General features: G+C 44.7%; 1 protein-coding gene across 3 annotated transcripts in view; it reads right to left on the bottom strand.

The window, feature by feature from the left end:
* TBX4 (T-box transcription factor 4) overlaps nt 1–27,435 on the bottom strand; it is a 758,647-nt gene that overhangs the window by 483,159 nt on the left and 248,053 nt on the right. The window contains exon 1 of one of the 3 annotated variants that reach the window (XM_078679814.1): nt 20,399–20,647. The exons of the other annotated variants lie outside the window; for them this stretch is intronic. Within the exon in view, the coding sequence (XP_078535940.1) occupies nt 20,399–20,560 (162 nt within the window). The 5' untranslated portion in view covers nt 20,561–20,647. Of the gene's footprint in view, nt 1–20,398; nt 20,648–27,435 lie in introns of those variants that run through there. 3 annotated transcript variants of the gene reach the window in all.

The following is a 27,435-nucleotide window of genomic DNA, read 5'->3' as shown; positions in this document are numbered from 1 at the left end:
GCTTCGTACGTTTCATCTTCATAAACCATTTCTCAAATAAAGGTATTTTCGATGATCTCCAGTTTTGTAAAATTAATGAACGAGCAACCATCATAACAATAGCAAGAAAAAGACCCTCAGTTTTCGAAAGTATAACCTCCGTAGTAGCTATCCCAAACAAAACCGCTTCCTCTGTGGGTTTGTACGTTCTTTTAATCGCCCTACTAAAATATGCAAATATTTTTTCCCAAAACATTATCAGCTTGGGGCAAGAAAAAAAAGTATGCCGCCATCCCCCTTCCGCTAAAGTACCACAGCGAAAACAACTATTTGCCACCGCTGAACACATTTTATTTAATGCTTCTGGGGTGTAATATGCCATCCAGTGGGCAAGAAATGCCATTCTTTTATAATAAGCAGCTCTCAAAACCTTGTTTCCTGTAATTTATATCTTTTGCCATTCTTGATAAGAAAAAACACATTGAGTTTGAGTTGCAACTTTCTCCAGCATTTTTAGAACCAATGGGGCTTTGTCTTGAGAACTCATTAAACAGTACCAATTGCCCACTTCAGACAATTTCGATATATACAATGCAGAAGCTATTTTTCCAGGGGAAATGTTAAATATGAGATTGTATTTTGTTCAAAAAATTAATAATTTGAATACATTCAAAAAAGGAAGGTTTTTTGTGACCAAGGCTTCTGGCCTGCACTTCTTCCCAAATAATCATCCTGCCCTAATTACCAAATTGACTAACTGTCCCCAAGCCAGAATCATTCCTTTTTTTCAACTGAGTGGAATGAATATGTAAGCCTAAATCTCTACACTCGATTAATTTTAATGAAAAAAAAATGGGAAATCTTTTTGTTTAAAAATAGTATGAAGTCTATATGAAAAATCCACAAATGTTTTATATCTTGTTCTCTTTGGGAGTTTGGATGTCTTTAAAAAATTGGCTTCTTGAATCATTTTGTTAACAAAAAAACTATCGACCTGCTGCAGTTTAGACAGTAAACATGCTACATAATCAAAAAACGATGAATCATAATATAAATGAATATTAAGAAGTGCTACGCCGCCTGAGTGTCTAATTGCAGAATTGGCAACAAAACTATAGCAGTCCTTTTATTCCAAACAAATGACCTAATCATTGAATCGATCCCGTTGAAAAAACTAGCATTAACCTTAATCGGAATATTAGTAAAAAGGAATATCAAAAGAGGTAAAATAGACATCTTAATCAGTGCCACACGTCCTATTAAAGTTAGAGGAAGATTGGTCCATTTATCCAGCAGTTTCTGAATCTTTATGCTGGTGGCTTCGTAGTTATTCTTGACTAAATCCCCATAATGACCTGGAACGTAAATTCACCAATTCTGTATGGGATCGGTTTTTAATGCCTGTTGTTTTAAATCTTCTGGCAGGAATTCAGGCCCGGTATATAAACTTAAAATTTCAGTTTTGCAAGAATGAATTTTACAGCCCCCTGTTTGTTTGAATTAACTAAATTCTACCATTGTTGACTGCAGATTCAATTTTTCTAGAAATAGATACAGAATAGCGTCGTCAGCAAAAAGTTTCAATTTCCCTATTCCATCAATCGGAGCTCTAATATTCCTATTAGCTCTTATTCTAATTGCGAGAGGCTCAATACAAAAAGCAAATAAAAGGGGTGACGAGGGGCAACCTTGCCTAGTCCCACGATTTATGTCTATTAACCCTGTTTGGGCCCCTTTAATTATTATCTGGGCCTGCGCCCCAAGGTAAATATTTTTCAGCATTTCTATTACTGGAGACGGAATTCCAAACCTAAAAAGTACATAAAATAATGTGTCCCAATTAACTAAATCAAAAGCTTTTTCCTCATCTACCATCACGATGCAGGCAGGTGTCTTATTGATGGTAAAATAATCTAGAGCTTGTATCAAAAAACGAATGCTGGTGCCCTGATATTGCACCAAAAGTGACCTAACCCCCCACCGAAACAAAACTAAATCCTAAAGATCAAAACTCTACAAAGTCCTAGAAACAAATATTCAAAAGGAATTTAGAAGAGACAGCTAACTCTACATGCGTATCTTCTAAGTTAGACATAAAATAGCATTATAGAAAAACAAGACAAAAGACTAAAAAGAACCAATTATTTTCCAACTGAAATTGCCTTGAGCAACTCCTGCGCTTCTTCAATACGAATGAACAAGTGAAACTTCCCCTGCACAAGGAATTTAAGTTTGGATTGTTGCGCAATAGAGGCTTGTGCCCCTTGGGCTTTGAACAGATACAATAACTTAACAAACTCTTTGCGCCTTCTTGCCGCCGCCGCAGACATGTCGGAAAAAATTCTACATTTAGCTCCATTTTCAGGTTCAAACTATCTCATCTGGATTGCTTTAGACAAAACTTTTTCCTTTATCCGATAATCTGCAAAGTTAACAAGTATCGTGCAAGGGAACTTCACGCTGGGAGGAAGATGAGCAGGAACCCAATGAGCCCTGGTTAATGTTAAGTCACCGGAAAACTCAGGAATCACTGCCTTCTTCATAAAAGATTCAACCCACTGGAGTGTATCAGCCCCTTCAAGCCGCTCCGGGATGCCAACTATCCAAAGATTAGAGCGACGTGAAAAACTCTCCAGATCTTCAATCTTGTTTTCCATAATGATTTTTCCCAGGAGACTGAATCGACTTGCTGAAGAATACCATTCATTTGATCCTCAAGGGAGGAAATCCTGGATTCAGCCTCCTGGACATGAATAGGGAGACTAGCAACTGCTTCCTCTACCTTCCCCAATCGCTGCTGTATAGCTACTATTTCAATCTGTTGTACTTTCTTCATGTCCCGGATTTCTTCAAGAATCATATTTAACATAGACTTATATCCAACTGGTATGAAACAGCCTTCTCATCCTAGAATACAACATCACATTATTTAGTTACTTGCTGTAGCTCATTATTTTCTGCAGTAGTCACGGGATCTGATAAAATAGTAACGCTTTCCAGAGAAGATTTAGTCTTTGATAGAGCTGAAAGCATTTGTTGACTTTGTGGAGATTGCTGGTCTTGCTTATCTAGCTGATCCTGGGCCAGGATGGTACCATTAGGTTGAATTAGAGATTCGTTTACGCTGGTAAGGGGGAGAGAGGGCGGAGACTGAGGAAGTGGGGTCGTGATAGCCAATGCCACGGTCAAAGCAGTAGATTAAAGTGGGGCCGAGTCATACGAAGCTGTCAACAATTCTTCTACTTGTACCTGTGCGCCCAGTGTGCCTGGGGAAGACGCCCCTGGAGACGAAGAGGACAGTGGCCCAGGAGATGGTACTGGCTCTAACGATACTGCATGCGTTGTTGTGTCTCCTGTTGTCACGCAAGTATTTGTCTCAAGAGGATCTCGGCTGGGTTTACCTGTCAACGTAATGGAAAGTAATGTCATTTTAGCAAAGAGAGGGAAATCTCTAGCATTTTCTGCTCTTGATTTTTCCAAGCCTCAAGACCCCCTGGCGAAGTAGCCACATTTTTATCCCTTAAAGTTGATTCTGGAGCCTCCACCAAACTTATCTCTTTTAATGAGGGATCATCGGTTTCAGAGCTTTGAGAGCTGAAGGAGGGCTCGCCATGATGCATTTTTCTTCCTGCTTTGATTAAAGTCTGGTTTAACTTGGCTTTAGCTAAACATGTTTTATTTTTTGCGGCAATTGTAGCATCCGCTTTAGCAGCTGCAGCAGCAAGTTTCAACTGTTTCTTCATGGTATATCTTGAGCTTTCTACGCCAACTTTTAATCACCAAATGCAAATCTATGCAAGTCTCTAGCCAAGACCCTCACTGTTGACTTCAATCGACACTCCACCCCACTCCTGCCACTCTCCTCCTGCCTCTGTTTGATTTATCTCCTTCAACAACCTCCCAGCTCTTCCAGGGTATTCCGTGGGTTTTGTTTTTTTCCTTTCCAGCGTTTTTAAACGAAAACTTTAGCTCACTTTAGCACACTTTAGTCTACGTTTATTTTGCATCCCCAACTTTAGGAAGGCTAAATACAATCAGTGCAAGTCTCTAGCAAAGTCTTTTGCCAACCAATATAATCAAGACTCCTGACGCTCTCCTCCTGACTCTGCTTTATTAGCCACCTTTAGCAGACTTCCCGCTCACCAACGTTCTCCCGGCGTTTCCCAGCTTTTTAAATGTCCACTGCTCTTGGAAGTCGCACCATTCTCTTCTATTTCCTCCACACTTATGCTTCTGCAGCAGCTCCAGATCAGCAGCATAGAACCTGCCAAGATGCCATCCTGCACACACAGCCGGGATATGCTGCTTTTTGGCGGTGTTTACCGGGCTAAAGAGAGCTGCCAGACACGACTGTTGCCTCCGTTTTCCCTAATGCCACCAGGTCCAACTCTAGAAGCGGGTGGAGCACAGCGCTCGGAAAATGCCGCGAAGCAGAGCAGTGAGAAACTAAAGCCGCTCCACGACCAGCTGGCCGCGATCTGAGGAGCGTAGAGGAGATTCAGCTGCAGCGCCCTCCACGCCTGACCCGCAGAGTCGCCTTTACAGAGGGGGAAAGGAGCATCCCCAGAAGTTACGTACTAGCGGGAAGCGCTGTAGCCGCCATCGAGGCAGGGTTACTGGTTTTAGTGGAATCCTGCTTCAATGTCATTCTACAGCCCATCACAGCATGACATCACAGTAAAACATGGAATACATTCAGAGTGTAAAATATCCAGAGTACTACAGAGTGCCTGAGATGAACGATAAGAGCCAACAGCTAGAGTAGCCAGCTGAGGGCACAGGCGGCTGGGTGTAGTGCACTACAGGGGAGAAGAAAGGAAAGAAGCCCACACTGCAGTCTGCACGGCCCAATGCTCGTTAGAGACAGGCAAGATGATTAGAGGTCTGATATGGACATGCTTGGGATTGAGGGTGGTGGTTCTCAGCCCTAGCAGGACCCCGAGAGCCACTGAGTGGCAGCACATTAGAACCTTTTGTCCCTTGAGATATAGCGCTGACCTGCCCTGAAGGAGAATTATTGTTCAGCTTCAGCACTGCCTGAACGGATTGCCTGTTGCTGTAGTACCACTGTTGAGGTGGTAGACGAGGGGGCCTGGTTTCCTAGGGAAGGCAGGACCCGGGCCCTGTTGAGGCAGTGCTGACACTGCCTTTGCTTGGATGATCTGGACTGATGAAACTGCGAGTTCTGCCTGCCCGCCTTCTTTGATACAATGGGCAAGTATGAATAGAAATAAATGAAGCTGCCCTTCGCGTGCTGTGTGTTGACCCTGGATCCACAGCCTGAACATGACATTAGACAACTACTCGCCGTAATGCAACAGAGCCTCGATAAGATTGGCACGAAATTTAACACCCTCATGGCTAGCCTAGAAAATATGAAAGGGCGAACAGACAAACACGAGGACTGCCTCGTCCAGGTGGAGTGCTGAGTGTCCGATATAGAGGATACAGTTGCAACCCATAATGAGCAATTACTCAAGAGTAGAAAAAGTTCTTGCGATGATAAAGGCTAACAACAAAGACCTGGAAGTGTGCTCCAGGAGAAAGAATATCCAGGTACTGGATCTCCCTAGTCTACAGCTATGCATAAAATGGTAACCTTTCATGAGATCATGTTTCGCTCCGTTAGGTTTCCCTCACACCGCTGTTCTCTGTGAGCGTGCACATCGCTCTCTGGGATGGAGATCGAGACATAACCATGCGCTTTGATAGGGAAAAACAAGAACTTCACTACGAGGGGAATCGCCTATCTATATAACCCAAATTCACTCTGTCGGTGCAGGCAGGCAGGTGGGACTTCCTGTCAATCAAACGTCTCCTTATAAAAGTGAGAGTGTCATATTCCCTGGTCTACCCTACTAAGCTGTGTGTGGATGTGAATGGCTACCCACGATTTTCACTGATCCGAAGCTTGCTCACAAGTTCTGCTGTAAATTTGCTAGCACTTTCACGGAGGGGGGAGCCTGCCCCTGATGGCGAGATGGGAGGCTCCCTCAGCAACAATGACTAACTGCCAAGCTGCATACTATCACTCAATGAACTGAGATTGCCATGGAATGCTGCACTCTTCTGCTGAGTGCAAAGCTCTCATTTGATGGGTGCTGCGGCCTAGACCTGCTCTGAGACTGTGGAATTAAGGAGAGAGGCCCTCAGGGCCCAACACACTGAACTGTGACATGCTCATCATAACTACACAAGGATGGGTCCAGCCACCCTCCCCTACAGGGGAGCGGAGTTTCCCCACCCATCTGACTACCGAGGGATGCATCCCAGTACACTTATACCTTGTTGGATCTTGTTTGTCAGTTTGCTTCAATGGGTTGTTGACATGGGAGGGAGGGAGTTTATGTTTTCAACAACATTTAGTTTTTTAGCGTAGGTGGGGGATGGGAATGAGAGCCATTTTATGCAATAGCACACTGCAGCTACACTTTCTGCCATGGTCAAGAGAGATTGGTGACAAACAAGATACGCAATGCCAACTTGGGCCTTCAGGAGTCCTTTCAAATAGAGCTCAGGAGGTGTGACTACCCAACACCTAAAAGCACACAGTGAAATTTCCATCCTGGAATATAAAGAGGATAAATGAAGCTTGCATAGCCAGGCAAGTCTTTGCTTACATAAACCAACATCGTGTAGAGGTGGATCTCCTACATGACCTCCACCTGACGTCTAATACACAGCATAGGATAAGGTCAGGGTAGATTGCGTAAGCGCATGTTGCATTTCATTCAGCATAAGCTCGGGGGTAGCAATAGTGATACGTAAATGTACCCTATGGTGCACTAGCAAGGTAATATGCGACAGACAAGTTAAATATGGCAATTTATGTGGAACTTTGCCTTGGTAAATATATGATTATTCTCTCTGTGTATAGGATCAATATGGATGACACTTAATTCTTTATGGAACTGAGGCACTGGGTCAGGCCATTGTGCCAAAGTGTAGGGAGGAGACTTCAATGTGATATTGGACATGCTACTAGAAAGTTCCGGCACCACTAGATGACCACAGCGTTCCAGCTACACAACATCATCATAGAAAATGATTTGGTTGATGTGTGGAGACTCAGCTATAATTATGCCGCTAAAGACATATGGACTAGCTACACACACAATATGTAGTTCAGAACAGACTACTGATTAATTTCTAGGGATCCCTGTCTGAGTGTCAGGTGGGTGGAACACTTGCTGAGAACGATCCCTGATCATGCCCTGGTGCAGATAGAACTGACTGCAGATGGGGGCAGACAAGGCCGTTCTTGAACGGGCTCCCACCAGGGACACTCTAAGACCTACAATTTAAAGAAGATATCTGCACTTCAATTGCAGAATATTTTACTTGGATCTCCCAAACAGTGACCTCCAGTAGTACCCTGTGGGAGGCCTTAAAAGTTGTTATTCAGGGTGCCTACATATCCACGCAGCTAGGAGTCTTATAGTTCCTGTGCATACAATTCACTAACTTGGAGTCAGATATCTGTGCGCTAGAACTACACCATTGTACTACTGGCATCGGAGCAATGTTAGCAGACATAAAAAAGAACCTCATTGAATACAACAAGATGGTAGGCAGGCAAATTCACTATCTGAGTAAGGAATCTAGAGCCAGACGCTATGGGAAGGGAGACAGTGCCAGTAAAACCTTGGCTAGGCTCATCCAGAAGTCTAAAAATAGTGTACACATAACTAAGATTGAAGCGAATAGGGAGAGACGCATCATAACACAGATGATATTGCACAGACAGTTATTCGCTTTTATAGTATCCTATACCAATCCACAGCTAACCTGACTGTGGAACATAGCAATGCCTATTTAGACTCCATACAGGTCCTATGGCTAGACAATGCGCATAGGCAATATATTGATGTCTTTCTCACATTTCAGGATAGTGAACAGGTGATCCGTACCATGCCGGTTTATAAAGCGTCCCAGATAGATGGCCTGTTACAAAGAATTTGCGAATTTGCTAGCCCCCCCACCTAAATTACAGTATATGAGGAGGCCTTCAGACTTGGCAGACTCTTGCCCTCCCTACAGATCCTTCGGCGCGCCCCCTTATAAATAATGAGGTAATCGCCCCAATTACCAATTTCGAAAGGTACCAGGCAGAGCTGTCTACTGTCCACTCTATTATTTAAGTTAGCCATGGAGCCCCTAGCGGCCCAATTGTGCCAACATTACTCAAACTGCGAACTCAGCTTCACTTCTGGATGCTTAATATTCTCTATGTACACAGATGACATAACACTTTATATACAAGGCCCGAAACAAATCTCTCCCTTATACTTCAGGAATTCATTCGCTCTGGGGCCTCTCTGGGATTACTATAAACTGGTCCAAGTCAATTATATTCCCCCGAACACAGGTTACACACAGAGCATCCAATAGGCCGGACACTTTCAGCTGTCAAATGGGTATAAGGATTAGTAGAGACTTTGGTCGACATATGGTGAGAAAACTATGGGGAAACACTAACATGGCTAGAAGCGAGAGTACCGCTTTGGAATAAACTGCCTTTGTCTATGGCAGGTAGGATTGCAATTGCCAAAATTATATATTCCTTTCCCAATTCTTAGATCTTAAATGTACCCCTTCCGATTACCATATATTTCTTTACGCAACCTGTCATGGGCAGGCAAACAACCCAGAGTCACATGGGAGCACTGTTTGCATATTTCTGGCACCACCCCTCACCACTTCAGCCACGCATCGCTGTTGGGTCGTACAAAATTGCGCCCTGCCCGCTGATGACCATGGTGTGCTTACCTATAAGGCGACCTCAGTCTGAGATGGACATGGTGAACTGTACAATCTGGGCATGGCACCACCTAAGACAGGGAGAGACCCTAGAGGTTATCTATGGTAGTTCGATTTCTACCATATAGAACCCAGCCTTGCCAATGATGCTGCAGTGTGGGATATGCACCCAATTACAAAGGCTGCAACTGACGATGATAGGGCAGCTATTCCCTGGGGGCACCTTATAACTATCCAAGACATTAAAGCAGACCCAAATAACAGTCCACTACATGCATTTCTGATCCACAGTCTCCGTGCTGAGAGACATTTCAAACCTTCTCTAATGACCCCGCCGGAGTTACACACCATTGAAAACCTGTTGAGGATGTCCTCCCCACTGCAACTTATTACCTGGTTATACAGCACAATGCAAGATAAAGCACAACTCAAGATTCCTGGCAGTAAGGCCTAAACATGGAGTTTACGGGGGAACAATATTGCTTTACTATGACCAGAATGCTATCACCGAACTATCGCTTACGGCTGATACAGCTTAAATATCTACATAGAACGTATCGCACCCCCACTATGCTATGTAAAATGGGTCTAATAGATGATGCTTGCTGTGCATGCAGTGGGAAACTGGATATGGACTTTCTGCACCTGGAGCCGTTCTAATCCTCAGGTTTAGACACTAAAGAAACGATCACAGACTTCCGGCTAAGTAGAACCGGGCTAGTGACAATACTAGGTTACATCAAAGATGTCCCGAAAGGTATCCGATGGCTAACGGCCCTACTCGTCATTCTAGCTGAGACAAATCGCTATGCATTGGGGAAGATGACCTGCTCTTTTGACCAAATTCTGGTTAGGAGACGCTGTGTATTGCCAAGAACAGCTAAATAACTATTGGAAAATGATGCCCACAATGTTGCGACCCAAAGATATATGGGGCCCACTTGTTACCTACCTCTCTCTCCTAGAACCACCGGACTATAGGAGACACCAGGCTGGTGATGCTGTAGACCATGAGCCGTAACTGAAAGGCTCATTGATGCATATATAATTGTCAATAAAAATACTGAAAGCATGTTCGAAGCAGGGGCCTTCACCACATCTGGTGTCCATTGAACAGCATCTCTATACCTTCTGAGAGCTTATCATGATGGGGGGCAGTCCTGGGAGTTCCCGGAGGAATGCAGTGCTACGATCCTCACACCTACTCATGTGTTGACCGCGACATGTTGCTATGTTGTGTTCGGACCAAATACGCTAATTTGACATACTGCTGTCAAATGGGAAGTAAATCTGTTTTTGTTTTTATTTATTAAAAAAAGCAATAAAAATAATGGCGGACGTTTACATGGAGTAGATGCTCTGCTAATAACATAGTAGAACATTATTCTGGCAAGCCCCATTAGTTGAATGGTTTGATCATGAAAATGTGTGCAAAAATGTTACTTGGAGGTGGGAGCCCCTATCTGGGTATACAAGTGGGAAATGTAAGGGTCATACAAACTAAAAATACAAAGTACAAAGAAGGTATGGAAAAAAATCGTCAGTATCCACTATTTGAACTAAAGACAAAGTAAAAACATTTTTTTCGATGTGCTACACCCCAAAGGTGTCAAAAGAACAACTACATTACTCTTTCATAGAATTAAAAGATTATGGATGCACCTCATGTTACCATCAACATGCAGGTTCCCTTGTCACCTTCTGAATATTTTCTAAACTTCTCATCATCCGTGTATTCCAGAAAAAAGTTGGGTATTGACCACAAGAGAATGAGGGAGAAAAAACAGCAGAAAGAAAAACTTTTCTTTTTTTATTTGTTGTTGGCTCCACATAGGCCACCTCAATGACGATTTCATCAGGAGGATTACTATTTATTCATTGTGAGACACATACAAAATAGCTAATACGAGCATTTAGGTTGTCCCCACTTAGACTGATGCAACTTTTTGTCTAGATGTCGCACAAAGAGGTAACTTCAAATTTTGAAATCCTGTGTACTAAGACTGACCCAGTGTCTAAAATGAAAACCCAGATGTGAATACCAATGGAAAATAAGGTAACCTAAAATATTTTGTGTCCTCTACACAAGCCCCATGGTACTGCTCAACCTAAAATCCAAAATTGATTGGCCCAGTTCTGCAAATTACACTGGGACCGGAGATCCTGGAAATTCAATGTGTATACTTTAGAGTCAGGCGGTACATAGGCTGTGCTCTGTGGCGCAAACCAATTAGCATTGACCTCCCTAGCAAGGGAAGGGTCTGAGTAAGATTCACCTGCGAATTATTTTTTAGACTATGAATAACTTCCTTTGTGTTTTCCAGGTATGATGCAGGGGGTGATATGCTCTCTTTCTGGGGGATATTGAGGCACCTGTCTGTAACTCTCTCTTGGTGACTGTTAATTTCAATGGGACTGGAAGTGACCATTTGGGAGTGGGAAGGCAGGCTGCCCAGGACCGACATCGGAATGGCTACTGTAACTCATCACATCTTTGATGCAGATGTTTTTCACCATTATTAGTAGTTTTTATGGTATCATCAGTGTCTGGTGAAATGTCAAAGCTAAGTTTAAAACTCTTTTATTGTACATAATTTTGATGACCCAATGTACATCTAAATATGATTTGCTGATATTTGCCAAAACAGCCTACAAAATGCATTGTTGTGGATCACCTAAATTTTTTTTAAATGGCTTAAAACACTACTTTTTCCATCAATTCTCAGAGTTCCAAGAATTAACCCTGAAAATGCACTAGTTGACAAGAATTAAATAGTTATTTGATTAATCCTGTTGCCTCCAAATGTTGTGTTCATCCCTTTTTCTAGACCCTCTCACATCACCCCTTCCCCTTGATAGAGCTATATTTCATCAAGATTAAGCATTGCTCTGTTTTATGTTTCAGGCAGACTGCATTTAAAATGGCATGCAGATTTTGGTTCAGGTGAAAACACATAGCACATGAAACATGAAATGAGACCTAGTCAAATGCTTTTTAAAATCGGCACTTTTGGTGCATGCAAAGTGAAGGACATGAAATGAGGCCTGGTCAAAATGCTTTCCATTTCCAAAAATCTTTATTTCGATCACAGATCATAAAAGATACATAACATTTATACACAATTAAAAACCAATTAAACAGAATGTGATCCAATATAAAACATTTTAAAACAAGGGGTGCTGCGAAAACGGTATATAACTATCAAGGAGTCTTTTTATACAAGTCTTTTGACCCAACGGCTTCGAGTGAACCACATGGATGTTAAGAATTTCGAGAGGGCAAAGACTACAGTGGGGGAGAGGTCTGTCTTTAAAACTCTGTAAGCAGGTTGAAAAGATCTAAAACCCAAGTTCCTAAGTAGTGGGACTAGCCAGTATTTCCTGCTCCTCTCATAGCCCTTGCAGAAGAAGACAACGTGAACGTCATCCTCCTTCGGATGAGCACACACTGGGCATGTTTCTATGGTGGAGCGGCATGACCAGGACGCTGTAAATGAAGCTAAAGGGAGGCTTCCGTATCTCCATTGTAAAAATAATTTCCTCGTTAATACTGGAGACATAGCGTCTAGAGTACTTTCGAGACAGTAGGAGTCTTTCACTTTTAGGAACAAATGTGTCAGGGATCCCTCACGAGTGGCGTCGATAGCTTTTGTGAGCATCAGTTCTCGGTATGCTCTCACAAGTGCCTTTTTTGGAGTCTTTAGACAGGTGTTTGAAGGATCCGTCCAAAGTTCCGGGTAGCCCATCTCCTCTAACATTCTCTTGACATAAATCAACCACGGGATCCTCTTGGCATTATGCCCTCGGATATGAATTACTCGCCCACAAGCCAATCGGCGCCCATAGAGCTCATCCCCAATAACCCTGTTTCTATAGGCCTAGCCACCAGCGAACGGTCACACATAACAATGATCTCTTGGAATGTGGCAGGCCTAGCTAATAAAATAGACTGTATAGAGTGGGGTTCCTACATCAGCTCCAAAAATATACTCCTTTTTCAAGAGACTTGGGCGCGCGAGGAAATATTATTTCCGGGCTTCGCCTCTTTTTCCAAAGCCGCTAAATGGGGGGGAAGGGGTAGGCCGTCAGGGGGACTCACGACCTGGGTAGCAACGGACCTAGGGTGCCAAGCTACCTGTATAGAGACCGCCTCAGATGACATATTGGCTGTTCTACTTGAGTGGCCAGACTCCATGAAGTTGTTAGTCATTAACATTTATTCAAGGCCGGTACCAATGCACAAAGAGTCTGGCACCATAGACGAATTAGCTCGGCTCTTGGATGGCATTCCATGTGAACTCGCCTGCCTGGTGGGAGGTGATTTTAACTCTCATTACGAACCACTGCCAGGACTACGTGACGGCCCTTCCTATGAGGAAGATTCATGTTGGTTCGTCCCTGAGACGGTGGCACCACCTCCAGTCTGAAATGCTTGTGCTGAATTAACATGTATTTTTGCAGTGTAGAGAAACCCGTGATTGCAGTTTCCTGTTTAGCTTTGAAGATAAGCATGGAATGTGTTCTCTCCTCCCAGCTCCTTTTCCTTGTAATCTACACTCCCTGTTCCCGTCTCAAGAGACTTTGGCTATGTTGCATATTTAGACAATGCATATTCATTTCATAGCACATCTTCTTATAATGTGTATTAATTATTCAACCATGCACCAACACTACATGTGGGGCAAACGCATTTTGCATGAAGAGCTATCCAAAACATTAGAGCATGTTGCTATGAGTATGTATTAACTATTGGCGCTTTGAAAATTTGCACTGGTGCATGTTTAGGCTATGTTGTACATTGCACATTTTTGCACGTTGTGCACAATTTATAGAAAAGCTGCTTTAAACTAATAGCTTTTGCTAGGTAATAACTAATACAGGGGACTAGTATGGGGGAGGTAAACATAATAGGTTTCATTTAATAAATTCATATTCTTTTGTTTTTGTTTTGTTTTTGGTCCCACAATAAAATGGCTGCCTAGGAATACAGCATTGCAAATAACACAGTTGATGGACAGAATGTAGAACAATGTCATACATTCACCCCAGTACAAGGATCTGGGCCTAAATCCATCGTTTTTTTGCACTCCACACCACCCTGGGTTAGACACTGGCTATATGCAAATCAGCTCTGACCCTGTGCCTCATGGGAACAGTCCAGTCCGAACTACCAAGCCATGTCTTTCCCAGACCGGAATCAAGCATCCAAGGACCGGTTTCTGGCTATCAGCCTTCATTCAGCCTGGATAGCTTGACTCCAGTGGTGTGGAGAGCCTGGGACTCACGTCTGAGCATACCCAGCCCACTCGGGGTGAAAATTGCAAAAAACACAGTTGATGGACAGAATGTAGAACAATGTCATACATTCACCCCAGTACAAGGATCTGGGCCTAAATCCATCGTTTTTTTGTACTCCACACCACCCTGGGTTAGACACTGGCTATATGCAAATCAGCTCTGACACTGTGCCTCATGGGAACAGTCCAGTCCGAACTACCAAGCCATGTCAGAGAATGGCAGAGAATGTTTAGCAGTGTGCTGAATGAGAGACGTGTGCGCAGAAGATTCTTCCAGCTGCATGAATTGCCAAGTGCCTCAAGTGAAAACACATGGGTCAAGGCAACAATCAACTGTATGCTCCTGTCATCGTGCCAATGTACCAGTATTTGTGGGAAGGTGTCATCCCTGTGTGCTATGTGAAAGAGAGACAGGAAAGTGAGTGTTACATTTTGTTGCAAGAAATGTTCTTACTGATACATGTTATGTATATTGTTCTTAGCATTAAGCCCCTATTGTCAGAACTGGTATGGGTTGGATTTGCAATGAGAACAGGATGGTGAGACCCTCATGTCATCTATGTTAACCAATCACAGTGTGAGTTTCTACTGAAACTGCAACATTATTAGAAGTCAGCCAAGATTTAGAGTATAAAAAATGACCCCCATAGTGGGCGTGTCAGCCTAAATACATTGGTCTTAAAGGAGAGAAGGGGAGAGGAGCAGATCTGACCAGACATCATATGGGTTATGGACGTGAACGTCATGAGTGCAGCCTGGGAGGACATTGCGTCCGATGAGACTCAGAGGGAGAACGGGGGCAGAGAGGCATAGGCTAGCCTTGCACGTCATACTTTTGGCATGGCAGATCACATTCCTCTGTGGCCTTGTGAAGGAGGGGCCTTATCAAAGAGCAGCCTCTCTTTGTGAAGACACAGAGAGACAGATTGAACAGACCAGGGCAGAGAAAGCAGCTGATGGAACAGGTTTAGATTTAGATGCTAAAACTCTAATTTTATGCTTTGACTAATTAACTAGTTTTGAAAGGATGCATTTGTCTTATGCATTTATTTCTCTTTATGGGACATTTTTGCCAATTATTAATTATTGATTAGCCTTGCAAAACTCACTCTTGAATTATATTTTCCTGAACTCTTTAAAGAATTTTAACTGACATTTGATGCCTCATTCCCTCCTTTAAGAAGTGCTTTGTATGCAACCAATAATATGTTCTGAATTAATTCTATTTTTTCTGTTTTCCAATTCTGTAACCTGATTGATATTTGACTAATGAATAAAGGGTCAGAGAAACTTAACTTTTGACTAGAAAATAAAACCCTTTAAAATACTCACAATTCTCTTTATTGCCTTAAATATTAATTACATTTTGATTTTTCATGTTTATGTAAAGTCTCCTGGAAGTAATACACTGTGGCAAAGGTCCATCACCTTTAAAGCGGTAAACTACAAGTAAATGATGTTTTGCGTTGAGAAATTACTGTGACATTACCGCTGGCTCTCCCTGTTGTCAGCAAATGGTTTCCAGGTGCATCGCCAATAAACAAATCAAACAAAATGTGCCACACCTTCATATACACGCATGCCAATTCAGGAGGTAGACTACTGATTTCAAGTAAGGGTGTGTGGTAAACTCTGCTTCGCGGGTGAAGTTTTTGCAACTCTGTGCTCGGCTTCGAGTGCGAAGTTTGACAAAAACTCTGTCAATATCTGTCGCCTAGCAGAGTTTTACGGCGCCCTTATCAATTAAAAAAAATAATCCTGATATAGTAGTGCCTGATCCTAATATGGCAGCAGAGAAGGCACTGCACTTCATTGGTTGACTTGTGCAGATCGGGGTAGGCTCTGGGTATGTTCTGCCAACCAAACGTGTCCTTTCTCAGTTTCTCCCCTGGCCCTTGTCTGGTGTCCGGCTTTCCGCTGCTGTTGGTTGGTGGGAAGGTGGCGTTGTCACTGGTCAGAAGAAGTCATCATTTAGGTGCTCCACGCTCCCCGGCCATTTGCCCGTCTCAGTTTGAAAGTGCAACCTTGCTTCGTCCCTCTGTGCTCAAGCAACAAGAGAGGAGACCCGACCACCGTCATGACTTCCAGTAATAGTGAGTACTGCAGCTCTTGCTTAAAACCATAAGACCTCCTCCTCATTCCAGCGCATATGTGCCCTTTGCTCCTCTGTAATCAGAGAAGATATTGATTTATTGAACTGATGTTGAGACTCCATCTAACATAATACTATGCTCTCTCACGGAACTCCGCCTAATGCTGCAGAGCTTTTCAACAACTATGCGTAATTACGCATAGCTCAACTCGGCGAGCTCCGCCCACTCTTAATTTCAAGGCTAATCTCCTGCATGCTGATTTCGGCATGTAGATACCCGATTCGGAGTTTTGTAAATCTGACAAAAAAAGAAAAATGTTGATGCCTGTCACGCACGCTCTCTTATCGCTCTGGCTTTGCTCTTAATTCTTGGAGAGGAAAATTAGAGCATGTAACAGGCCTCCATGTTTATTTTTTGGCAGTTTTACATACCACAAACAAAAACAGAGTTTACATCTCTGTTTCTATTTGCGCAATGCCAAATATGAAATGCTGAATGTCTGTCTCCGTAGCTGCCAAGGTTTCAAGTTGCTTATGTGTGACATTTCCATAATTTCAGTATAATTATGAGTGACATTCAACAACTATGAGTGACACTTTCTTGTGAGCAAAATAAAAGAACTAAAACATCTTCGAACTGCTCTAGATCCCTGAAATGTAAACTTAAGATACAGATACCAATAAGACATCCGTTCAGGGCACCAACATCACATGGTAGCAGTCCGAAACGTAATATCAACAGAGCTGAATTGACCCTCGATACCCAACAGTTAACAGAGGAGTGTTACCAGCAGACCTACCCAGTGCTTCAGTCGAGTTCTACCTTTGCGGGTCTCAGTAATGTATCAACACAGCCAGTAGGGCTGGATCGGGGTCTGTAACTGACCTGGCTGGATTTTCGGTTTCCTGCTCTTATTGTTCTGTAAAATGAAAGGAGGCCAAACAAAACAGTGCCTTCCCTCTTCATCCTCTGGATACATGGATTGGCCTCTCTTCATTTTACAGAACAATCAGAGGAGGAAACCGAAAATACAGCCAGGTGAGTTTAATTACATTGCTTCGTCTTCAGTCTCTGGCGTTAGCAACAGGTTGTGGTCCTGGGATAATTAATGATGAAACTTGAGATGATAGGGAGCAGCGGGGCTTGGTTCCCTGACATGACGGCAAGACAAAAAAGCAGCAACAACCATACAATTTTACTGAAACAGTGCACGCTATTCACAACTCCATTACTTATTCTGCTAGAAAACATCCCCTCTTTGGAATCTCATGTGATGTGGCGACCGGCGAAGGCTTTATTGGTCCGCCTCCTAAACTCCTTTTTTCACAGAGTTTGATTAAGTTTCCTTTACGCTTTTGGCCTCGCCTATGAGCTGGACCTCATGTGGACTCTTCTGAAATCCAAGTACAGCTTCACTTGTAACAGGCGCAGACAGCAGCACCTACCCCCGGGCACTTAGGGCACGGGCCGCAGCTCAGGCAAACACTTGGTCACACACAGCCCGCCAGCTGCCTGGAGCCTGCGGCTATTCCTGGGCAGAACTCTGAGTTACAGCTTACTGCAACACGATCGCCAGTGAGGCAGCAGATCGCGCTGCTGCTAAAAAACAAATCATTTCCTAGAATTCATATTAACTCACTCGGTTGGCTGCAGCAAGCACGGTCTCACTTACTTGTGAAGCCGCCCTCAGGCTGCGAACCACAAGCCACGGCAATTTGAGTTTACCGACCGTGTGGGCGGACCGGCCTGCCAGCTGCAATGTAACTCCCTCAGCTATTCGCAGTGGGGCCATCATTGTCATTTTAACTTTACTGCAGCCGGGAGCCACGCGGTGGTATGAGTAGGGGAGTGCTACCATGATTTGCTGCAACTGCTACCTCGATGTGATAGTCAGAGTGGCGCCACCGCCGGAAATCTCCTTCTGTATTGATACACTGTAGCAGTCAGCTGAGTCCCCAAGCTTGTGAATGGAGAGCGCACGCAAGGGAGCACGCTGCCACCACTCCACCTTTGCTTTAGCAGTAGGCAGCGCTAATGGCTTGACAGCTGAAGCGCTATGCCTATATTGCGTGACAATGCATTTCAGTTCGGTGATGCGGAGCACCACACTGAAATGCGTTAGTGTCACGACTGATGCGTGATACTTGGCAGGCCTGTACATGCCAATAGACCTGATTCAGGGACATTGCCTCTGCTTCAATTTTTATTAGTGGGGAAAATTCATTCTCCGGACGATTTTATTTTTTAATCTCCCACTTCCCTCCTCTAAAATGTTGGCATGTATGCATTTACGCTCATCCTCGTGGGACGTTCTGCAAGCTGCCCATGACTCCTGAACGCCTCTTTCTCTGCAAGTTCACTATAATAGCTGCATATATTGGCTGGTAGTTTAGGAGAGCATAGAAGTTTTGTTCAGCCCTTTTAAATGTCCTAATCGCCTCTCAAGAATATGCTAAAAAATGTTCAAACGGAAACATAGCTGCCAAGGTTTCAAATCGATGTGTGTGACATTTTCAAAATTTCAGTGTCATTATGAGTGACATTTCAACCACTATGAGTGACACTTTGTCACAAGCAAAATTAAGCAACGAAGACCAAGGAAATACATAAATATTAAACATTACACCCATTTGAGCAACCACAAACACTAAGAAGATCTTAGAACTACAGCAAAGCACCAGAAATGGAAGGGCACGAGAGGCTTACTCGCAGCCTAGGGGTCACAGCCCAGCCGCTGGCTGTAGTTTCTTAAAAAAAAAAGACACACACTGACTCCCTGGCACCGTGCAAATGTCAAATGAGAAGGGCTTCACAGCCCGCCAATTAACGATTATTATTATAAAAGGCTCTAATGTCGGCCCTCGGTGCGCCTATTTCTGTAAGTCTAAGAACCGCTTGTTACACTCCCTTTCGTTTCTCCACTCCCGCTCACTCGCCCTTAGTTAGCAAAGCACTAATCTTTTTCTAATTAAAAGTGTGCTTTAATTGCCCTTGGCCTGCACAGGCTGGTACGTACCTTGGGCCCTTCCGCAGATGATTCGAGTGAGTGTGCCTGCCCTGGAGGAATAGGACTGTGGTGTTGCAGGCGGGTGGTGCCCCTAGGCACAGCGGGGACTCTCTCTGGCCTGCAAGGGCTGGCTGGGGCACTGCAGACCGGCTGGGTCCAGGCGAGGCGGCCGCTATTTAGAACATTTTCTGCCCTGCCTGCGGCCTCCTCACAGTGATCGGGGCTACGGCTCTCCTGACTCCTCGTGAGTTAAACGGGGGTCGGGCGGCTAGTAATTGTCCTGGCGGCCGCTCAGCGCTGCAATCCCGCCGGGTCTGGGTCACCTGTTTTTAAAGTCAAAGTGAACAAGCTGTGAGCTGGTATGGCGGGGACGGACCCGGTCAGGTGCAAAGTGCCTGCAGAGGAAAGCTGCGGGTGGCAGCGCCATCATTTAAATTGCCGCGCTGCAAGGAAACTATCCAGCCCGCCCCCTGCTTCGTCATGAGCCGCGCTGGCGCCACAGCGGTGCCATAATTTGTCGCATTCTGTTTCCAGGGCAACAGGCAGCTCCCTGGCAGAGTGCAGTCGATACTTTTGTAGCGCACTGAGAGCTGGGCAAGTCTGCCTCTGGTTAACTGTTTAGGAACACGACGGAAGCAGGCGCACCTCTCTTGGAGCAGAGGAGAGATCCCGGGCACAGTGACAGGCGCCGCTGGTGGCTCGCCTGGCAGCAGGTGGCAAAATGTGTGACAATGCATTTCAGTGCGGTGATGCGGATCACCGCACTGAAATGCGTGAGTGTCACACCTGTTGCGTGACGCTTGGCAGGCCTGCCGGAAACGAGAGAATAAAATAACTGCCGCTCGGAAAACGTTCGAAAGGTCCACAGCCAGAATCGTATTTGGAGTTTTCCTGGGGGTATTAGAATCCAACTGAAAACACGTTTTCCCTGTGTCCAAACTGGCATTCAAACAAACATCTTAAAAAGTTATCAATCGTATGCTTTTTCACTCTTTTTACGAGGCTTCTCCTGAGCCTTTTCATCCCTCTTTTTTCAATTTTAAGCTGTTTTGACCCCATTAATATTAAGCTTAATTCAAGACTACGTATTCACAATTTTCCCTACGTTCATGCGTAGGAATGCCAAAACCTTGCACAAAAAGTATTGTCCGCTATCTCTTCGTCCTCTTCTGTTCATAATTGATATAAAAACATGCCTCACAGTAGAACACATTTTGACAAGCCCAATCCACAATAGAAAATGCGTTGACGTCAAGCCCCACCTTGCAGCTCGAGCACATTCCCGGTCTCATAGGCCTATCTATTCTGTTCGTTTTTGCCTCACGTAGTTTTCGGCTGGGTAACGGCTGCGACGTACTGAAATATCTATATCCAGCAACTTCCGTGACGCACGGGCCGCAGGCGAGAAGCTTCCAAGCAAGCATACTGAACGAGTCTTAACCTTTCGGGGCGCCGGTGTGCTCGCCTTCTCTGTGGGGCAGCTGCGGCCTCGAGGCAGCCTAACGCCTGACGCGAAAGGTAAGTGCGCGTGTCTGAGCCGACGGTGGCCCGCACATTTCTTTTGAAGAGAACGCATGCATGCCTGAGGTAAAGTTGCCACCTGGCCGGTAACCTACCGGCCTGGCCAGTAACCTACCGGCCTGGCCAGTATTTAAATGTCCCTGATGATATAAGAATTAGTAAAATCAACCAAAGTTCATACTTTACACATACATACTATCTGAGTACATACTACCAAGTCCCCTGTTCTAGCTAACACATCCTACTTTAACTAGTAAATATTTAGCTGGGCCTTACACGGGAGGCAAGGGAGGATTGCTTGACTCAGAGTAATGAGTACATTACCTCCTCAGTGCTCCTCGTACCTGTCATAATGATTGAGGACCAACAATAGCTTTCAAAGCACTTATGACATTTTCCACAGCTATATCTATCCATTTGTTTCTTTTCTTTACCTGCATACAATTACTTCATTGCACATTTCAACGCAACTGTAGGAAAATGTAATTTAGTTATCCTTATTTAATTCTATTTCTAACCTACAATGTGACACTGAAGTGTCACATTGTAAGTAAGGACCAAGTTGCTGCTCTACATATCTTTTGTAGGGAGACTCCAGATGATTCGGCCCAGGAGGTGGAGACCGACATAGTCAATCAACATTGGAAATTCAATGGGACTACACTCCCTGCTAAAATGTATTTCTGTGGGATAGCCTGTTTGATCCATCTACTGAGGGTAGGTACTGTAACCTTTTTACGCTTATTCTCAGCACTGTGTGCCAGAAACAAAGCATTAGAAGAACAAAACACTTTAGTCCTTTGTGAGTAAATCAGTAATGCTTTTTAATGTCCAAAGATCCCAGAATATAACTTTCTGAATTATGTTCAATTATTTCTAATCTTTTAGCCGATGTTATGGCTACAAAAAAGTCTCTTTTGCCCATAACCGTGACCGGTCTGCTGCATCCAAATTTTCAAATAGTTTCTTATGTAAACCCATTAGTATGATAGATTGGTGTATGAACTACCGGTCTTTTTAATATGAAATATGAAGTCAAGTCAAGTCAAGTCAAATAATTTATATAGCGCACTACATACCCAGAGGGTCTCAAGGCGCTTGAGGAAGGGTGGGGAATTATTTGTCGAAAATCCAGGTTTTGAGCTGCTTTCTGAAGGCTGGGTGGTTTTGAGTGAGGCGGAGGTGAGTTCCATGTTTTAGCCGCTCGGTAGGAGAATGATCTTCCCCCCATGGTGGATTTGTTGATGCGTGGAACCGCAGCGAGGGCTTGGTTGGAGGAACGTAGCTGGCGGGGGGGGGGGAGTAGAAGGATAATCGCGTGTTGAGGCATTCTGGTCCAAGTTTGTAGAGTGCTTTGTGTGCATGAGTGAGGAGGCGGAACGTTATCCTCTTATTGATAGGGAGCCAGTAGAGGTCTTTTAGGTGACCGGAAATGTGGTCTTTACGCGGGATGTCTAGTATGAGTCAGGCTGATGCGTTTTGGATGCGTTGGAGTTTTCTCTGAAGTTTAGCGGTGGTACCGGCGTATAGGGTGTTTCCGTAGTCCAGGCGGCTTGTAACTAGTGCGTGGGTGACCGTTTTTCTAGTTTCGGTGGGGATCCAGCGAAATGTTTTTTTGAGCATGCGGAGGATGTTGAAGCAAGATGAAGAAACTGCGTTGACTTGTCTGGTCATCGAGAGAGAGGAGTCCATGATGACGCCCAGGTTCCGTGCGTGGTCCGTTGGAATGGGTGCTTTTCCTAGGGCAGCTGGCCACCAAGAATCGTCCCATGCAGAACGGGAAGTACCTAGGATGAGGACTTCTGTTTTGTCTGAGTTCAGTTTAAGACGGCTGTGCTTCATCCACTCGGCTACTTCTTTCATTCCTTCATGTAGGTTGGTTTTAGCGGTGTTTGGGTCTTTGGTGAGGGAGAGGATCAGCTGAGTGTCATCAGCGTAGGAGATGATGTTGAGGTTGTGCTGGCGTGCGATGGCCGCGAGGGGGCTCATGTATACGTTGAAGAGGGTGGGGCTGAGTGAAGAGCCTTGTGGCACGCCGCAGGTGACTTCGGTGGCCTCCGACTTGAACGGTGGGAGGCGGACTTTCTGAGTTCTTCCGGCGAGGAACGAGGTGATCCAGTCCAGTGCTTTTCCTTGGATTCCGATGTTGTTGAGGCGTTGTAAAAGGGTGCTGTGGCAGACTGTGTCGAAGGCTGCGGAGAGGTCAAGGAGGATGAGGGCGACTGTGTCTCCATTGTCTAGTAGTGTTCGAATGTCATCTGTTGCTGCGATGAGGGCGGTCTCAGTGCTGTGTTTGGCTCGGAAGCCGGACTGTGATGAGTCGAGGGATTTGTTGATTTCGAGGAAGGCGGCAAGCTGGTTGTTGACTGCTTTCTCGATGACTTTGGCCGGGAATGGTAGGAGCGAAATGGGGCGGTAGTTTTTGAGTTCGGTGGGATCAGCTGTGGGTTTTTTCAGGAGGGCGCTGAGTTCGGCGTGTTTCCTGCTTTCCGGGAAGGTGGCGGATTTGAAGGAGCAATTGATGACGTCTTGGAGATAGGGTGCTATGATGGAGTCTGCTTTGTTGAAGATGTGGTGAGGACATGGGTCTGTGGGGGATCCTGAGTGGATGGAGTTCATCAGGCGGATGGTGTCCTCAGTGGAGATTGGGTTCCAGTCATTAAGGATGTTCAAGGGGGGTGAAGGTACGGTGGAAGGTTGGGTGGGTTGGTGTCCGGGTTGGTTGTCGAAGCTGTTGTGGATGTCTGCGATTTTGTCGTGGATGAACGAAGCTAGGGAGTCGCAAAGGGTTTGAGAGGGAGTGATGTCGTTGGAGTTGGCAGTGGGGTTGGAAAATTCTTTGACGATGTTGAATAGTTCCTTGCTGTTGTGGGCGTTGTTGTCTAGTCGGTCTTTGAATGCAACTTTCTTGGCAGTTCGGATCAGTTGGTGGTGTATGCGGGTGGCGTTTTTGAAGGCGTCTCTGGTGCTGGTGTTTGGGTCTTCAATTACTTAAAAACTAGGGAAATAACTTTGGAAACATCTCCACAAGCTTCTACAAAACTTCAAATTGTCATCCATGGGGCCGACAATGTGGAGAGAGATAACCCGATTAAGATGCCTACCCTTGGAGGTTATGGCCTAGCTGGGTAAGATGGCGGATGTCTGAGAGATGCTCTCCTGATTCACCGGTAATATCCTGTTTCATCCCAGAGCCCATTACTGACAGTCAATATCATACTTGAACATAAGGGCTGCCTGCACTGGCAGCAATCCCACCCGGGCTGAGATTTGCTGCCACAGGAGCCCCTTTGCAAGGGCCAATGATGTCAGATACGGACCTAACTTGTGGAGGGGGGATGGATAGGCAGAAGCGGCTGCAATATTCAGACCACACACACTAAAAGGGCACCGAGTGGCTCTACAAAGACTCACACCTTGAACAAATGCACCCTAAAGACTGCATGCATCGGGGGTTAGAAGGTGGTCCCCCTGGACGACCATAGTATGGTTGCACTCTCAGCGTCATCCAGATCAAGTGCACAGACTGGACCCGACATTATAGGCAGATTGGAGACTAAACTGAGAATTTGTAAAGATGCAGTTGCTGCTTGTCATTCCGCTATCTGAAATTTATGTGTCAGGCAGCTAAACACTTGAATGATAAAACTTTGTAAGTAGAAGCCCCCAGCTTAAGACTCGGAAGAGAATGGACTGCGACAGCACCAACAAATTAATTGACAAAGAAATTACCAACTATTTAACGGTTGCACTTTTTGTGTTAGAATGACCCGTATTCTTAGATATAATCACAGCTATTTTGTTTAAGGTGCAGCACTTGACATTTAAGCTCTTAACGGTCATTTCACTGAACAGCTGTGGCTGCCAGTTAATGCTTTGAAACGAGGGTCAGATTCTTAATAACAAGCCAAGTCTAAAAGAACACTTATTAGCTTATCATTTGATGGAATTGTATTATTTGTGTATGCACTTCGTTCTTTAGAGATACTGGCAGCTGAAAATTGATCCTTAGGCAATCGGTTGCACTGGCTAAGATGGTGTACTAGATTTTACAAGTGGAAATCTAATTTCTTTTAATTATTGTCTTCTGTTTTTAGTACCCTTTTTATCTTTTTGTAACGGTTTTAATTAACTGAAACAAATAAAGAATTATCCAGTTCATTTCAGGCGATAAGGAACTCGCACAGCACTCGAACAGAAAATCTAGGCTATTGAAATAGATGTCAGTCTACTCCGAGCAGATCATAGGAAGCTCTTAGACAGATGGTGGAACCAAATGTACTTTTGCCACAATGAAGAAGACAAATTTATAGAGTGCATAGAGGCTCCTGGGAGTGTACCGGCACAATGAGGCCGATCGTCATAGCTCTACAACTACAAGTACATGGCATGCACCAGGAGATGCAGATCTTAGAAGAAAGGGCAGAAAGGACGGAAGGGTGGTCTCGCCGCAACAATATAATAGTGGTGGGCGTTCTTGAGCAAATAGAATCGCCTTCCATGGAGTTGTTCCTAGTGGGCTGGCTGCTCAAGACGGTACTTCCAAACACTCAGTCTAAATTCCTCAAGGGTGAAAGAGCCTACGCACATAGCTGCCAATGTTTCAGATTGCTTATGAAATGAAATGAATTGAAATTTGATTTATAAAGCGCATGGCTGCCCGAGAGCGTCCCAGCGCTGCAGAACCAAGAAGAAACAACTGAAGAGGGTACCGTTGATTAGGACTCATTAGGAAAAAGAAAAGTTTTAAGGAGTTTTCGAAACTTCAGATGACTAGACTCCGTTCGAATCATTGCGGGAATGGTATTCCAAAGTGTAGCCGCACTGACCGAGAAACGACGTTCCCCAGAGCGCGCTTTCCTCACTCTGGGGACAATGGCCAGGTTTCCAAGATCCGAACGGAGAGATCGAGAGGACTTGTCGGGGCGAATAAGATTCCTAAGGTTAGGGTGTCCCCTCCCCTGAAGCAACTTGTGGGTTATACACAGGGATTTAAATGTAATTCTTTCGCGGATCGGCAGCCAGTGAAGAGATCTCAGCGCCGGCTTAGCCGAAGATCTTATGTGTGACATTAAAATTTGTTCAGTGTAATTATGAGTGACATTCTAGGACTATGAGTGACACTTTGTTGCAAGCAAAATCAAGCAATGAAGTCAATGGGAACAATTAAATATCAGAAATTACACCCATTTGAGCAACGACAAACAATAAACACTTATCAACGCTCTTTGTACATCTGCAAAGACACACACAGTTAAATACAAAAAAAATAGTTATTGGATGTAAGAAATTGTCACTTCCATTGTAAGGTAAGCAATGAACTATTGAAGTTCATTTGTACATGCTGTCAAGACCTAATAGAACACCTTCACAACTGGACAAAACTATCAATGTCAAACAGCACAGTGACATACATCACTGACTCACTCTTCAAAGCGGACATTAGCGCAGGTGATGCTCGATGCAACATCCCCAGGACCTCCTTTTTTACAGATTCCCTTACTAACACCCTCCATTAATTCGCCTACATAGCCCCTCTCTCATGAGCATTTCATTTGTTTTATAGGGCTGCTATACTAGCGGACAGTGTCAGAGTACTTTACATCATTTACACATTATACAGAGACAATGACTAATTCGTGGGTAATTCATTCTAAGAAATGGTATATTTAACAATCAGGATTACAAGGTGTAGGAATGAGTATGACACGTCATCCATACTAGCAGTATATTTCAACTGTGTCTGGTCTGCAGAAGGACAAACTTAGGGGCCTATTAGGATGGCGGACGGACCTGCGTCCGTCCGCCACCCCCGAGGTGGAGGGACGGAACACAGGGCCAGCGGCGTTCCCTCCCTCGGAATTAGGATGTCACCGCCACCCTGGCGGTCACATCCCGTATAGTTAACATTGCTGCGGGTGCTGCTTCAAGCAGCACCCTCCGCAATGTTAAATATGCATGTTTTCCCTTTGCATGCACAAACCGGCAGGCACCGCGCGGTGCCTGCCGCTTTTTGCATGCAAAGGCAGGGGGGTACCATAGGTACCCCCAATGCGCACCCCCCACCCCCATCACCCCTGGGGGCCCGCAACGGGCCCCCAAACACAAAAGACCACATGCTTTTCCACGGCGAAAAACCCGCCGTGGAAAAGCATGTTTCCGCATGCATCCTAATATGGCTGGCGGTGTCTGATAGACACCGCCACCATATTAGAGCTTTTCCGCCACGGTCGGAAGGCGACCGCGGCGGAAAGGCGATGGACGGTCTTCCCGTCCGCAGATGACCCCCCTGCCATCCTAATCTGGCGGGGGGTATTTTCAATCACCGCAGCGGTGAATCCGCACGGTGGCTTCCACCGGCCACGAGGATGCGGATTCACCGCAATCCTAATCGACCCCTTAGTATTTAAAACGTAACACAGTGTTTGCGGTTAGCTTTGCTAATAAACTGCATTTCTACCTAAACTAACCCCTTTTAGCAAAATTAGGATAATAAAAGACTGGTGGGGGGGCTACATCGTTATAAACACAACAAAAAGCAATAGATAGAAGGTTTTTAATTTGCGCTCAATTGTCAAAAGTACTGGAATGAGTTGTTGGAGCTGCTACAAGGGATGACAATGACGTCTATCTAACGTCATAAATAATGTAGTAAACCACATTCACAATGTTATATACAATATATCCCGAGCATAACTGAATTGTGTACAAAACAGCTAATGAATGAAATAACGTATTCCAAAATAGGTGTCAGTCTTCTTCTTTAATGTTCTTTTCC

This window comes from Lissotriton helveticus, chromosome 3_1, assembly GCF_964261635.1.
Source record: "Lissotriton helveticus chromosome 3_1, aLisHel1.1, whole genome shotgun sequence".
NCBI lineage: Eukaryota > Metazoa > Chordata > Amphibia > Caudata > Salamandridae > Lissotriton > Lissotriton helveticus.
Note: the sequence above shows the minus strand (reverse complement) of the source record. Positions and strands in the feature narration are given on the sequence as shown.